The sequence below is a fragment of the Carcharhinus amblyrhynchos genome, unplaced genomic scaffold (genome assembly GCF_965287045.1).
Source record: "Carcharhinus amblyrhynchos unplaced genomic scaffold, sCarAmb.v2.hapA chromosome_128, whole genome shotgun sequence".
NCBI lineage: Eukaryota > Metazoa > Chordata > Chondrichthyes > Carcharhiniformes > Carcharhinidae > Carcharhinus > Carcharhinus amblyrhynchos.
In genome coordinates this window covers 153,999-170,627 of record NW_027649868.1, presented here as the reverse complement: position 1 = coordinate 170,627, position 16,629 = coordinate 153,999, and the positions used below count along the sequence as shown (strand labels likewise).

Sequence of the window (16,629 nt, the reverse complement as noted above, 5' to 3'; positions counted from 1 at the left end):
GCAAGAAACAATACTTTTTACTGTATCCCAATACATGTGACAATAATAAATCAAATCAAATCAAATCCTGATGGAGGGACTGCAATACCGCCACTGGTCGGCGTGTGGAACTCAAGAGAATGACAATTCACCAAGCATTTTCCATAATAAATGTGGATTTGTGAATTTAGAATGACATTATTAAAGTTACGACATACTAAATGATTGTAAAGTGATAATGTAATTCCATATGACTGCATTAGCTCACTTATCACCTGCCCTCCAGGGGCAGCATGGAGGTCAACCTTGTTGCCTCACAGAGCCAGTGACCCAGCTTCGATTTCCAGCTCGGGTCATTGTCTTTGCAGAGCCTGTACATTCTCCTGATGTCTACATGGGTTTCCTCTGGGTGCTCCAGTTTCCTCCCGCAGTCTGAAAGACATGCTAGTTAGGTGCGTTGGGCATGCTAAATTCTCCCTTGGGATTTTCACAAAGTAAAGAAAAGTTCGTTTATTTGTCACAAGTAAGGCTTACATTAACACTGCAACAAAGTTACTGTGAAATTCCCCTAGCCACCACTGTCTGGTGCCTGTTCAGGTCAATGCACCTAAGCAGCACGTCATTCAGAATGTAGGAAGAAACCGGAGCACTCAGGGGAAACCCATGCAGATTCCACATAGACAGTGACCCAAGACTGGGAATCAAACCTGGATCCGTGGCGCTGTGAGGTAGCACTGCTAACCACTGTGCCACCATGCCGACCTAACTAACTTCACTGCAGTGTTAACATAAGCCAACTTGACACGCTAATAAATTAACGTTAAACTTTAAAACTTTAACTCTAACCCTGCAACTCCAACTCCCTTCTCTGCTGATCACGCTTGATCTGGACTTGCCGTGTGCAGCATTGGGATCTTGTGTGAAAGCTGTGGACTGAGCAGAAGTTCTCTCAATAGCGTTCAGGGAGAGATCTTGAGGCTGGTGATATCAGTAACACACATGGGTGGTTGTTTTAATTAAACACTTTGAAACACAGTTTGGTTCCACTTCTGAAGCTATTTCCAAGTGCTAATTTGATATGGGGATATGCAGTAATTTCTTGCCCCCCCCTGTCAGTTGTCTCCCTGTGAAAGTTTTCAGCTTATGAAGGGCACATTTATTTCTGCCTTCTTTGGACACTAACCTGCACATCTTTGGACACTAAGGGACAATTTAGCATGGCCAATCCATCTAACCTGCACACCTTTGGACGCTAAGGGGCAATTTAGCACGGCCAATCCACCTAACCTGCACATCTTTCAGACTGTGGGAGGAATCCAAACCACCCGGAGGAAACCCATATGCAGACACGGGAAGATTGTGCAGACTCCACACACACACTGACCCAAGGCCAAGAATCAAATCTGTGTACCTGGCGCTGCTAGGCAGCAATGCAAACCACTGTGCCACAGTGCTGCCCAATTTCAAAAAAACGCCTCCACTGCCACATTGTCACAATGTGAAGCTGCATTACTGAAATCTTTATCACTCATGTGAATAAAATCATAGATTCCCTACAGTGCAGAAGGAGGCCATTCGACACATCGAGTCTGTAACAATAGCAATCCCACCCAGGCCACACTCCTATAACTCCACTTATTTACCTTGCTAATCTGTCTGATATGGACAAATTACCATGACCAATGCGCCTAACCTGCACATGTTGGGACACTAAGGGGCAATTTAGCATGGCCAATCCACCTAACCCACAAATCTTTGGACTGTGGGAGGAAACCGGAGCACCTGGAGGAATCCCATGCAGATACGGGGAGAATGTGCAGGCTCTACACAGCCAATGACCCCAGCGCGAATCCAACCTGGCGTTGTGAGGCAGTAGTGCTAACTGTGCTACCGTGCTGTTTAAGCACTTTTTAAGTGAGATAGCATCATAGAATCCCTACAGTAGAGAAGGATGCCACTCAACCCATCGAGTCTGCTCCGACCACAATCCCACCCAGGCCTGGGCAATTTAGCATGGCCAACCCACCTAACCCACACATCTTTGGACTGTGGGAGGAAAATGGAGCACCCAGTGGAAACCCACACAGAGAGGGGGGAGAATGTACAAACTCCGCACAGGCGGTGATCCAAGCCAGGAATTGAACCCACATCCCTGATGCTGTGAGGCAGCAGTGCTAACCACTGTGCTACCGTTGTGATCGAGGGCCGAAGGGCCTGTACTGCGCTGTAATGTTCTATGTTCTATATGTTCTATGAATATTGATTGAAGAGTTTTTAAAAGTGCTGCAACAGACAATTGGAAGTTTCTTTTAATATCTCATAAGAAATGTGGCCCCTCTGACACTGTAACATTCCTATTGTACCACACTTGAGCGCAAGCCTACTTTTCTAATTCAAGTCCTGCGGTAATACTTTAACCCACAACCTTCTGACACAGAGGAGAACTTGTGAACAAATAACCCACTCAACGCTTCACCGTAGAGACACAGAACGCTCTTAAGCTAGATCCTTCAAATGTATATTGGACACCAGTGAGGTTCAGCCGATGCAATTCGAGTGTTTCATTCCAGGCCAGATCCTCTGAAAGCAACTAGATGCAAGCTCACAACAAGAAAGCCCCAATAACTGGAGACAGCCATTCATCCTCATCTAGCCTAACCCCCTATTAATTACACCAAGGCCGACCTGTACCTTGACTCCATTGACCTCTTTTGGTAACCCCAACTCGCATGCCGGTAACAATTATTATTTAACCTGGCCTCAGGTCACTGTCTGTGTGGAGTGTCCACGTTCTCCCTATGTCTGGGTGAGTTTCCTCCAGGTGCTCTGGTTTCCTCCCACAGTCTGAAAGACGTGTTGGTTAGGTGGATTGGCCTTGCCAAATTGCCCCTTACGTCCAAAGATGTGTAGGTTAGGAGGATTGACCATACTAATGTGACTCTTAGTGCTCAAAGATTTGTAGGTTAGGTGGGGTTAAATTGTAGGTCGGTGTCGGGGTTAAATTGCCCTTTGGTGTTCAAAGATGTGTAGGTTAGGTGGATTGGCCATGCAAAATGGCCCTTCGTGCCCAAAGATGCGTAGGTTAGGTGGATTGGCCATGCTAAATTGCACCTTACTGTCCAAAGATATGCAGGTTAGGTGGATTGGCCACGCTAAATTGCCCCATTGTGTCCTAAGATATGTAGGTTAGGTGGGATTGGCCATGCTAAATTGCACCTTTGTGTCCTAAGATATGTAGGTTAGGTGGGATTGGCCATGCTAAATTGCACCTTACTGTCCAAAGATGTGCAGGTTAGGTGGATTGGCCATGCTAAATTGCCCCTTTGTGTCCTAAGATATGTAGGTTAGGTGGGATTGGCCATGCTAAATTGCACCTTTGTGTCCTAAGATATGTAGGTTAGGTGGGATTGGCCATGCTAAATTGCACCTTACTGTCCAAAGATGTGCAGGTTAGGTGGATTGGCCATGATAAGCTGCCCCTTAGTGTCGAAAAATGTGCAGGTTAGGTGGATTAGCCAAACTAAATTCTCCCTCAGAATTACCCGAACAGCGCTGGAGTGTGGCAACTAGCGGATTTCCACAGTAACTTCATTGCAGTGTGAATGTAAGCCGACTTGTGACAAAGGTAATTAAACTTTAAAACCAACATTTCCACCTCGTACAATATTACAAAAACAAAATTAGCTGGTTATCTCAACACTTTTTGCACCGCTTTGGATCAAAATAACTGCCAGTTCCGCACCCAAACAAATGTGTTTTGGAGTCACTTGTTGCACTTGAACTCATGCGAGATGCATGTCGCTGTATAAGTGAAACTGTTTAACACCGTGGTATTAACTGCAGCTACCATTAGCAGTAACGGGGAGCACTTGCAATCCTTTTATAGATTGGCTGAAGAGCACTTTCAGTAACAGATGGAGTGTTGCACAGGTTAGCACTCAATCCGCTGTGGCTGGTGCTTATAATTAATTGGCCACTGTTCACAAAGCTGCAATCACTCACAGCCCTGCCACTTTGACCTTTCACATGAGAAACTGCTTGACAGACCAAAGCACGAAGTTCAAGGCGCGGTTGTTTATTTTTCTCGAATACAGCTGGACTGTCAAAAGCTCTGTGCCACTGCCAGGTCACAGTGGTCTCCCAAAAGAGGGATAGATCTGTCTGAGCGTGACTTGAAAGAAGCCAAAATCCATGTTTAATTCAGAACGGATTTATTGTTGGAATTGTGCACCAACAGATTGTGTTTCTCTTTTGGGTGCAGGTCCCTCAGAGAACGACCTCCATAGCTACGGCGCTGAACAGCAGTAGTGCTCTGATAAATCGAGCGGGGCAGGCACCGCGTGCGAGGTAATATAAAGCTTTCAACACTCTGATACTCTTATTCTCGCTTTGTCTATCCTTCCAGACAACAGGGTGATCAATCAGAACGCAAACGAACCAAAACAGAAGATGCTGGAGAGCACCCAGCCAGCTCATTAGAATAATTGTATGTTCAAGAACCGCTGATGGGGAGGCAATGGCCTAGTGGTATTATCGCTAGACTATTAATCCAGAAACTCAGCTAATGTTCTGGGGACCCGGGTTTGAATCTTGCCACGGCAGCTGGTGGAATTTGAATTCAATTTAAAAATATCTGGAATTAAGAATCTACTGATGACCGTGAAACCATTGCTGATTGTGAGAAAAACCCACTAATGTCCTTTAAGGAAGAAAATCTGCCACCCTTACCCAGTCTGGCCTACATGTGACCCCAGAGCCACAGCAATGTGGTCGACTCTCAACTGACAAATCTGTTAGACTTCTTTGAGGAGGTAACAAGGAAGTTAGATAGAAGAGCCAGTGGATGTGATTTATTTAGATTTCCAATAGGCCTTTGACAAGACGCCCAATAGGAGACTGTTAAATAAGTTAAGAGCCCATGATGTTAAGGGTAAGATCCTGGCATGGATAGAGGATTGGCTGACTGGCAGAAAGCAGAGAGTGGGGATAAAGGGCTTTTTCTCATGATGGCAGCCGGTGACTAATGGTGTGCCTCGGGTCAGTGCTGGGACCGCAACTTTTCACAATATACATTAACTATTTGGAGGAAGGAACTGAAGGCGCTGTTACTAAGTTTGCAGATGATACAAAGGAATGTAGAGGGACAGGTAGTATTGAGGAAGCGGGGTGGGGCGCAGAAGGAGTTGGACAGGTTAGGAGAGTGGGCAAAGAAGTGGTAGGTGAAAAACAATATGGAAAAGTATGAGATTATACACTGTAGAAGGGGGGTGGAGGCCTAGACTATGCTTAGGAAATCAGAAATACAAAGGGACTTGGGAGTCATTGTTCAAGATTCTCTTAAGGTTAACGTGCAGGTTCAGTCGGCAGTTAGGAAGGCAAATGCAATGTTAGCATTCATCTCGAGAGGGCTAGAATACAAGAGCAGGGATGTACTCCTGAGTCTGTATAAGGCTGTGGTCAGTCCCATTTGGAGTATTGTGAGCAGTTTGGGGCTCTATATGTAAGGAATGTTGTGCTGGCCTTGGAAAGGATCCATAGAAAGTTCGCAAGAATGATCCCTGGAATGAAGAGTTTGTTGTACGAGGAGCTGGGTCTGTACTTGTTGGAATTTAGAGAATGGGAGGGGGATCTTACTGAAACTTACAGGATACTGAGAGGCCTGGATAGAGTGGACATGGAGAGGCTGTTTCCACTAATGGGAAAAACTAGAATCAGAGCACAACCGCAGGCTAAAGGGGCAATCCTTTAAAACAGAGATGAGGAGGAATTTCTTCAGCCAGAGAGTGGTGAATCTGTAGAACTCTTTTCCACAGAAGGCTGTGGAGACCTGGTCATTGAGTGTCTTTAAGACAGAGATGGCTAGGTTCTTGATTAATAAGGAGATCAGGAGTTATGGGGAAAAGGCAGAAGAATGGGGATAAGAAAAATAATCAGCCATGACTGAATGGTGGAGCAGACGTGATAGTCTGAGTGGCCTTATTCTGGTCCTGTGTCTTATGGCCATATGGTCCTCGGGCACCTAAGGATTGGCCAGCCAGCGAGTGCCATGTCCCACCAATGAATGAAAAAAAGATATGTACCTTTCTTGCAGAAGTGAATAGGTTATGAAATTCCATATTTAAAAGCAAGGGTTAAAAGTCCAAGAATGGGCAGCATAGTGGCACTACTGCCTCACAGCGCCAGTGACTCCAGTTTGATTCCCAGCTTGGTTCACTGTCTGTGCAGAGTCTGCACATTCTCCCTGTATCTGCATGCGTTTCCTCCGGGTGTTCCGGTTTCCTCCCACACCCCGAAAGATGTGCTGGTTAGGTGGATTTGCCAGGATAAATTGTCCCGTACTGTCCAAAGATTTGTAGGTTTAGGGGGATTAGCCATGGCAAATATATGACGTTACGACGATAGGGCCTGGGTGGGATGTCCTGTCGGAGAGTAGGCGCAGACTCAACGGGCTGAATGGCCTCCTGCACTGTAGGGATTCTATCATTTGTTTTATAAAATTAGAAGCCCATTTAGCCAGTGACTATCACTTTAAATGACTTGGATCTCTTGGTGTGATTCCCAAAAGTGCCATATCATTGAATTTGCTTCAGTCGCACTAGCCCCATCTTTCCTGATAATATTTCTTTCTGACCTGGTCATTACTGTCTCTGCTTCTGCAGTTTTCACTTTGAGAATTGTGCCCATGCCCTATGATTTGAGCTTAGCCTGTTTACTGTGGGATGAAGGTGGTAAAACCCTAATAGCAGATGAGAGCTTTGTTTTAAATTGATTTGATTTGTTATTGTCACATGTGTTGGGATACAGTGAAAAGTATTGTTTCTTGCGCGCTATACAGACAAAGCATACTGTTCATAGAGAGGGAAAGGAGAGGATACAGAATGTAGTGTTACAGTCATAGCTAGGGTGTTGAGAAAGTTCAAGGTGAGTTCATTCAAAAGTCTGCAGCAGGGAAGAAGCTGTTCTTTTATATCTTATCCCGACGGAAAAAGGTGGAAGACAATATCCGTGGTTCGTAGGACCCTTGATTGTGCTGACTGCTTTTCCAAGGCAGCGGTAAGTGTAGACAAAGTCAGTGGATGGCAGGCTAGTTTGCATGATGGATTTGGTTACATTCATGACCCTTTGTAGTTTTCTGCAGTCTTGGCAGAGCAGGAGCCATACCAAGCTGTGATACATCCAGAAATAATACTTTCTATGGTGCATCTGTTCCAATTGAGGTGAACCTGTCAACACTTGGATCCTGCTATCCTTTTTCCCCATTCCAGTATCCTTGCTGATTAGGTCGATATAGAAGCGATTTCACTCTTTGCTCCATAGTTTCCTCAACAATATTTGAAGCAAATGCCAGAGTGGTTAACTAGTTGAGTTATTACTTAGCACACAGCCATCCTGTGCCCTGTGTTATCCCCTTCACCTCCAGACTTTTCTTTGGCTTCTCTCCAGGGATAAATTGACTTGCTAAATGTTGTGCTGCGGTTGAATGGCTGCAGGCATGAAGGTTGAAGTGGCAGATTATTAAAGAATAGAGAACAAAGAAAATTGCAGCACAGGAACAGACCCTTCAGCCCGCCAAGCCTGCACCAACAATGTTGCCTGACTGAACTGAATGTTCAGGTCCCCTTCTCTTCTGGGGACCATATCCCTGTATTCCCATCCTATTCATGTATTTGTCAAGACGCCCCTTAAAAGTCACGATCATATTTGCTTCTGCTACCTACCCCGGCAGCGAGTTCCAGGAACCCACCACCCTCTGTGTAAAACAACCTGCCTCGCACATCTCCTTTAAACCTTGCCCCTCGCACCTTAAACCTATAGCCCTAGTAATTGACTCTTCCATCCTGAATAAAAGCTTCTGACTATCCACTCTGTCCATGCCCCTCATAATCCTGTAAACTTCTATCAGATCGCCCCTCAACCTCCGTCGTTCCAGCAAGAACAAACCAAGTTTCTCCAACCTCTCCTCGTAGCCAATGACTATGAAACTCCCACTGCCCTCCAGTGAAGAATGTTTTCTCAAATGCCCTCTGAATCTCCTGCCCCTCACCCTAAAACTGTGCCTCCTCATGATTCACCCCTTAACCAAGGAAACAGCTGCTCCCTACTCACTCCTCATAATCTTATACATCTCACAGCCTTCTCTGCTCTAAAGGAAAACAATCTAAGTCTATCAAATCTCTCTTTATAACTCCATCCCAGTCCACATCCTGATGAATCTCCTCTAATGCAATCACACCACTTGGCTGCTTCTGAAGAGTATTGAAATATAGAAACACAGAAACTAGAAGCAAGAGTAGACCATTCGGCCCTTCAAGCCTCCTCTGCCATTCATTTTGATCACGGTTGATCATCCAATTCAATATCCTGATTTCCCCCCACTTCCTTCCATATCCCTCAATCCCGTTAGCCCCAAGAGCTGTATCTAAATTCTTCTTGAAATCAGACATTTTGGCTCAGCTACATTCTGTGGTAATGAATTCCATACATTCACCACCTGTTGGGTGAAGAAATTTGTCCTCATCTCAGTTATTCTTATCCCCAAACTATGACCCCTAGTTCTGGATTCTCCCATCATTGGGAACATTCTGAATCTACTTTGTCTAACCCTGTTAAAATTTTATAAGTTTCTATGAGATCCTCTCTCGCTCTTCTAAACTCCAATGAATGCAATCCTAAATTACTTAGTCTGTCCTCATATGACAGACCTGCCATCCCAGGAATCAGCCTAGTAAACCTTCACTGTACTCCCTGTCTAGCAAGGACATCCTTCCTCAGATAAGGAAAAAAATGTCCTGAGTTTCTTTTATTCATTTGTGGGACCTGGGCATTGCTGGCTGGGCCAGCATTTATTGCCCATCCCTAGTTATCCAAGGGCAGTTGAGAGTCAACTACAATTGCATGAATAGGTTGGGAATAGAGGGATATGGTCCCCGGGGGTAGGGGGTTTTAGTTCAGTCAGGCAGCATGGTCGATGCAGGCTTGGAGGCCCTGGAGTCACATGTAAGCCAGACCAGGTAAGGAACGCAGATTTCCTTCCCTTAAGGACACTAGTGAACCAGATGGGTTTTTCTGACAATTGACAATGGTTTCATGGTTATCAGTAAATTCCTAATTCCAAATAATTTTTTTATTGAAATCAAATTCCACCATCAGTCATGGTGGGATTCGAACCCGGGTCCCCAGAACATCGGCTGAGTTTCTGGATTAATAGTCTAGCGATAATACCACAAAGTCATCACCTCCTTGCCAGGTTGTGAAAGGTGCTATGTAAATATATCTGTATGTCTTTCATATTTGGCAGATGAATTAAGCTACTTCACGGGCGGCATGCTGGCACATTGGTTAGCACTGTTGCCTCAGCATCAGGGACGTGGGTTCAATTCCGCTCTCGAGTCCCAATGCGGAGTCTGCACGTTCTATCCGTGGCTGCGTGGGTTTCCTCTGGATGTTCCGGTTTCCTCCTACAGTCCAAAAATGGGTTAGGTGGATTGGCCATGCTAAATTGACCCTTAGTGTCAGCAGGGTAAATGTGTGGGGTTGTGGTAACAGGGCCTGGGTGGCGTTGTGGTCGGTACAGACTCGATGAGCCGAATGGGCCTCCTTCTGTAGTGTAGGGATTCTGTGATTCCATTCTCTAAAAATTAGCCACATGGTTACAAACAGCTGTGCGTTGCCCCCCTGAGGAGTTTGTGCCCTGTATAACCGAAACAGCGATCCAGTGTTACAAACCGTTGAGTGTCACACTCCAAAAATGCCCTCTTGACTCATGTGACTTGATTCGGTTCCAGCAATCCAGACCTACGTAGGATTGACCCAGGATGGGAGCGAGCAGACAGCCTCCCACTGATTGGCCCCCACCGAGTGCTTGGGACTGGTTCGATGGAGCGCAACAGAATTACAAGTAAGTCAGCTGATTCTAAGTTCCACTTCAGACTCTAAATATAATCAGGAACAACAGATTAGCTTATCTCCACACGAACAGATTTATGCAAGAAGTGTTGTGAGTGTGTGGTACCACAGGAAATCACTCAGGGAACTAGCACTGAGCAGAAAGCTTCATCACCTTATGAGGGAGGAAGGTTGATAGGGAAGATCAAGATGGAGAAGGCTCATGTAAAAGTAATGGTAGGTTTAACGGACTGTTTCTGTGCTGCAGGCTCAATAATACAGCTGTAGAATTTAATAATTGCCTCAGAGACTGTACACATGCAAAGGGCAGCATGGTGGCACAGTTAGTGTATGCTGCTTCCCAGTGCCAGGGATCTGAGTTCAATTCTAGCCTTGGGTCACAGTCTGTGTGGAGTTTGCACATTCTCTCCTTGTCCACGAGGGTTTCCTCCGGGTGCTCCAGTTTCCTCCCACACTCCAAAGATGTGCAGGCTTGGTGGATTGGCCATGCTAAGTTGCCCCTTAGTGTCTCAAGCTGTGTGGGTTAGATGGATTGGCCATTGTAAATTGCCCCTTAGTGTCCAAAGATGTGCAGGTTAGGTGGATTTGCCATGCTAAATTGTCCCTTAGTGTCCAAAGATGTGTAGGTTAGGTAGATTTGCCATGCTAAATTGTCCCTTAGTGTCCAAAGATGTGTAGGTTAGGTGGATTTGCCATGATCAATGCACGGGGCTGCAGGGATAGGGTGGGAAGTGGGCTGAGATAGAGTGCAGGGTCAGGCCAGATCTGATGAGCCGAATGGCCTCTCTGTGCAATATAGGCATTTTACAGATTCAAAGAATGCGGAAGGTATTGTCTGTGATAATTTTCCTCGGTCAATCACAAAACCCTCGTAAGGAGTTTGTGCTGTTTAGTTTTTGGAACCTGTGGACCAACGCATTCAACTGAAAGGATTGTTTTGAGAGATGAGTGAAGATTTAAACAAAAATATTAATGTTTAAAACCTAAAAAGATGCTCAGTTTGAGGTTATCGTTTTAGGATGACAATCGTCAATGACCTTATCCTGATTCAAATTAGCTGCTGACCTTGGTTTTGATTTGTAGGCTATTCATTTGATGCTTTCGCCTTTCCCATTTCTCCTCGCCTTCTCACTGCAGCTTCCTCTAAACCTGAAGGATCGCCAGTTCTCTCGCAGTTCCCAAGCCACGGGAAGTCGGAGGAGATACGCACCACCTCACGGCCTGGAAGACCTGCTGTAAGTGTCAGCAGTAACTAATGAAGGAGGCTTAACGAGTGCATCAGTCACACTGATATCTGGGGGCAAAGGGGTGACGTAACCTGGAAAGTAACTGCACAATCCTAAGTACCATGTGCCTCAGACAAGAGCCAGTATGGTGTCAATTGGGTGGCACCAGGGACCCGGGTTCGATTCCCAGCTTGGGTCACTGTCTGCATGTTCTCTTGCATGAGTTTCCTCCTGGTGCTCCAGTTTTCTCCCACAGTCCGAAAGACATGCTGGTTAGATGCATTGGCCATGCTAAATTCTCCCTCAGTGTTACCCAAACAGGCGCTGGAGTGTAGGGGATTTTCACAGTAACTTCATTGCAGTGTTAATGTAAGCCTACTTGTGGCACTAATAAATAAACTTAAACTTACTCTGAAAATCCAGAGGTACTGACTGTGCAGACTCCCAGTTTCCTCAAAGCTGTGTAATATATACGATCTTATCTTAAAACATGCAGCTTTTGCTCTGTACCCTATGACTCCCGGCTTTTATCATCTTCTCCAGTGCCTAACTTTCTGTCCTGAGTAATCATCTGTCAATTGTATGTCAAGAGTTGAAAAGAAAACTAAAAGGCAACACTGGAGGTTCTCAGCTCGTAGCAGAATTTGAAAGTTTTGACATGCTTTGATGAAAGACCTTAAGGTGTCAACTGCCCAGATAATAGGTGACCACTCCCATGTTTCCAGCATTTTCTGTGTTTGGCCAATTCCCAGGCTGTGGGGTTTGTGATCTGCTTGCCAAGCCTAGTTTAATGCCTTGTTAAATTAACATTCTTTGTGTGAACAATGTGTGAACAGGGAAGGCAGCAAGAATTACTCAACACTGCTTGTTTGATGCCCGCAAATATGGATTTCATTCAGGGAATGGAGTCCTGGCTGATATTTCCCTTCCTCACTATGTATGTTTTGGGCATACATAGAATCCTTACAGTGCAGAAGGAGCCATTCGGCCCATCAAGCCTGCACCAACCACAATCCCACCCAGGCCCTAATCCCATAGCCCCACACATCTATCCTGCTAATACCCCTGACACCAAAGGGCAATTTAGCATGGCCAATCAACCTAACCTGCACATCTTTTGGACTGTGGGGGGAAACCCATGCAGACAAGGGGAGAACGTGCAGTCTGCGCATAATCAGTGACCCGAGGCTGGAATTGAACTCGGGTCCCTGGCGCTGTGAGGCAGCAGTGCTAACCACTGTGCCATTATGCCGCCCCCAGAAAGAATACAAAGAAAGATACTGCACAAGTTCAGGCCCTTCGGCCCTCCAAGCCCATGCCATCATGATGCCCTAACTGAAGAAAAACCATAGAACCCTACAGTGCAGAAACTTCCTGCCCTTACTCAGTCTGTATCCCTCTATTCCCGCCCTATTCATGTACCCATCCAGCTGCCTCTGAAATGTTGCTAATGTCCTGTTTCCACCACTTCCTCTGGCAGCATGTTTCAGACATCCACCATTCTTTTGTGGAAAGTTTCCCCTACACACCTCCCTTAAACTTTCCCCCTCTCACCCTGAACCTATGCCCCCTTGTAATTGACACACATCCACCCTGGGAAAAAAGCCTCTGACTATCCACCTTGTCTACGCTTCTCATAATTTTGTAGAACTGTATCAGGTGTCCCCCTCCACCTTTCCAGTGAAAACAATCCCAGTTTATTCAACCTCTTGTCATGGCCAACACCCTCAAGACCAGGCGACATTCTGGTGAACTGTCTTTGCCCTCTCTCCAAAGCTTCCACGTCCTTCTGGTAGTGTGGCGACCAAGAGCTGCACGCAGTACTCCAAATACGGTCCAACCAAGGTTTTATTTAGCTGCAACATGATTTGCCAACTCTTGTGCATGTTTTGACAGATTATAGTGGCCCACGCTGACTTGAGGTGGGAATTTAACTTGGGGCCTTTCTAGTTTGTGTGACTTGGTTACTCATCCCCTTAGCTGATGGCGGGAAACTTACATCACAGCAGATACGCTGGAGTCTGCTGTTTTAGCACTTGACAACGCAAGATTTATTACCCAGCAACACCTACCCTCTCGACTTGCAGTAGTTCTTCTTGGCAAAAAGAAATCTTTCAGCCATTTGCCTTTCCTTTAATCAAGTCCTCACAGGTGAATTGCTGTGGTCCTGACTTTAAAAGCTGGCATTTGTCATGGCAGCTCCCACATTGCCATCGCCTGCCAACTCTCCCTTCCTTCCTCCAACCCTGCGGAGAAGCATCTTGCAATCTCGATGTCTGGCCAAACATCGGATGTGTTCCATCTCGGGCAGTTTCACTTGGTAATTAAATCAATGTGTTCAGCATTTCCCAGTGAAGGGTGGCACTGCTGCCTCACAGCATCAGGGACCTGGGTTCAATTCCCGGCTTGGTCACTGTTTCTGCAGAGTCTGCACATTCTCCCCCGTGATGTGTGGATTAGGTGGATTGGCCATGCTAACTTGCCGCTGAGTGTCAGGGGGACTAGCCAGGGTAAATGTGTGGGGTTGTGGGGATGAGGCCTGGGTGGGATTGTGGTCAGTGCAGACTCAATGGACCAAGTGACGTCCTTCTGCACTGTAGGATTCCATGATTCTGTAACTGCATTTCCCCTGTCTGCTCCAGGTTCCTCCCAAAGTCCAAAAATGTGCAGGTTAGATGGATTGCCCGTGCTAAATTGACCCTTGGTGTCAGGGGGATTAGTGGGGCAAGTACATGGGGTTACGGGTTGGGACCTGGGTGGGATTGTTCTTGGTACAGACTCAATTGGGCCACGTGCCAGATTAGGTGGATTGGCCATGCTAAATTGCCCCTTAGTGTCAGGAGGATTATTGGGGTAAATATGTAGGGTTAGGGGGATGGGCCACATGGCCTCCTTCTGCACTGTAAGGATTCTATGAAGTATTGGCATGCAGTTCAACCCAGTGATGCAAATCTCTCTCCTCAGTTGAGGTAAAAAAAACATCGTTTATTATGTCATTTAAGGCACACTACGTATCCTGTAACTATGAATTTGACTTGTAATTCTGTCTTGAAATTGTCGGATCCTTCTCTTTACATCACAGGTGTGACTTTGAGTATGTTATGATTGCAATATTGTATTTGAATTAACTTAACAATGTGATTTCCATTTGCTTTCTAATAACTTGTTGCCTTCTGCCTTTTTGCCTCCCAATCTTTGCAAACCCTCAGAGCTATAAGCGAGCAATAGGTGAGGTTAGTGTCATTCCGTATTACGCTGTAAGCTTGTTTCTGTCCTTGGAGATATCTATACATTGGATTGTGGTTGTCCTAAGTTGAGCCTGGCTTGACGTTCAGCTTTGCAAGTTGATTTGACGTCTCTCTCTCTCCTCGTTCACCTGCACTGAATTGCCACACTGGCCAGTGGGGCAAAAGTAGACCAGGATAATGATGAAAGAGAGTCTTGTTCAATGATCTAACCAATGCAGACAAGCAATCAGGCAAGCCAAGATGCGCAGATGGTTGAGAGAAAGATTAAACTCTGCAATGCTCTGGTTAGACCACTACTTGAATCCCACGTCCACCTCTGATTATCATGATACAGAATTGATTGACTGATTATTATTGTCACATGTATTAATAAACAGTGTTTCTTACGCACTATACAGACAAAATGTAGCTCATAGAGTACATAGGAGTGAAGGATTTGATTTGATTTGTTATTGTCACATGTACTGGGATACTGTGAAAAGTATTGTTTCTTGTGAGCTGTTACAGACGTAGCATACCTTTCATAGAGTACATCACGGAGAAGGAAAGGAGCAGGTGTAGGACTGGTGTTAAGTACAGGGGAGTGCAACTAATTGGGTAGCTCTTTCAAAGAGCTGGCAAAGCAGATGCAGAATATAGTGTTGCAGTAAAACATCGGGTGAAGAGAAGGATCAGCTTATTGTGTGATAGGACATCTTTAAATGGTATGTTGGTCTTTATAGCAAGAGGATTGAGTATGTGGATAGGGATGTTTTGCTGCAATTGTGTAGTGCGTTGGTGAGGCAGCACCTGATACATTGTGAGCAATTTTGGTGTCCTTATCTGAGGAAGAATGTGCTTGCTATAGAGGGAGTACAGCAAAGGTTTACCCGGCTGATTCCTGTGATAGCATATGAGGAGAAAGTAAATCGGTTAGGATTATATTCACTGGAGTTTAGAAGAGTGAGAGGGGATCTCATAGAAACTTATAAAACTCTAACAGGGTTAGACAGGGTAGATAAGAGGTAAACCTTTTGGAACTGAGGGGAGGAGAGATTTCTTCACTTAGAGGGTGGTGAATATGTGGAATTCACTCCCACAGAAAGTAGTTGAGGATAAAACATTGTGTGATTTCAAGGAGAAATTAGATATAGCCCTTGGGGCTAAAGGGATCAAGGCATATGGGGTGAAGGGGGGGGGGTGGCATCAGAATATTGAACTTGATGATGAGCCATGATCAAAAGGAATGGCGGAGCAGGCTTGAAGGGCCGAATGGCCTACTCCTGCTTCTAACTTCTATGCTTCTGAGCGCTGAAGGAAATGCAAAGAAAGCCTCATGAATTGTGAGGCAGCATGGAAAGAGGCCAATTAATCTGTCATGCTTCTGCCTGGTCTTTGAAAGAGCAATCCAATTAGTCACAGTCTCCTGCACTTAACACCAGTCCTGCAACTTTTTCCCAATTATTTAGGCTGTAAAAAAGGCAGATAGTGTATTCATAGCGAGACAATTCAAGTACAGGAGCAGGGCTGTCTTGCTGCAATTATACAGGGCCTTGGCGAGGCCACACCTAGAGTATTGTGTGCAGTTTTGTCCTCCTTATCTGAGGAAGAATGTTCTTGCTCCAGAGGGAGTGCAGTGAAGGTTTACCAGGCTGATTCCTTGGATAGCGAGACTGATGTATGAGGATAGATTGAGCTGATTTAAGTTTATATTTGCTGGAGTTTAGACGCATGAGGTGGGGGGATCTCAGAGAAACCTAGATAATTCTAACAGATCTGGATAGGATAGATGCACGAAGGATGTTCCCGATGGTCAGGTGTCCAGGACTAGGGATCACAGCCTGAGGATACAGAGTAGACGGTTTAGGACAGAGATGAGGAGAAATTTCTTCACCCAGAGAATGGTGAATATGTGGAATTTGCTATCGCAAAATGTAGTCAAGGACAAAACGTTGTGTGATTTCAAGAAGCAGTTAGATATAGCACTGGGGGCAAAGTAGATCAAAGGATATGAAGGGAAGCAGGGTCAGGCTATTGAGTTGAAAGATCAGCAGTGATCATAATGAATGGTGGAGCAGGCTCGAAGGGCCGAATGGCCTCCTCCAGCTCCTATTTTCGAGGTTTCTGTCCTAGTAAAGAAGTGTGGTCTTTTTAAAAGAAGCTCATTGGAAGATGGCTATACGAGGTGGGTCATGAATTTGGAAAGGACGTATTGGGGATATTGAAATCAAATCAAGAAGGGTAGACAGGTTCATGTGACATCAAAAAATTCAAGTCATCAATAAACAGTG

General features: G+C 45.5%; 1 protein-coding gene across 4 annotated transcripts in view; it reads left to right on the top strand.

Moving 5' to 3' along the window:
* Positions 1–16,629, top strand: part of LOC145338650 (misshapen-like kinase 1) — a 316,064-nt gene that overhangs the window by 248,399 nt on the left and 51,036 nt on the right. For 2 of the 4 annotated variants that reach the window (XM_080183038.1, XM_080183040.1), the window contains 4 exons: positions 4,241–4,326; positions 9,765–9,877; positions 11,023–11,120; positions 14,321–14,344. In XM_080183038.1, the coding sequence (XP_080039164.1) occupies positions 4,241–4,326; positions 9,765–9,877; positions 11,023–11,120; positions 14,321–14,344 (321 nt within the window). The remainder of the gene's footprint in view (positions 1–4,240; positions 4,327–9,764; positions 9,878–11,022; positions 11,121–14,320; positions 14,345–16,629) is intronic. The other 2 variants (XM_080183039.1, XM_080183041.1) reach the window with 1 other exon arrangement.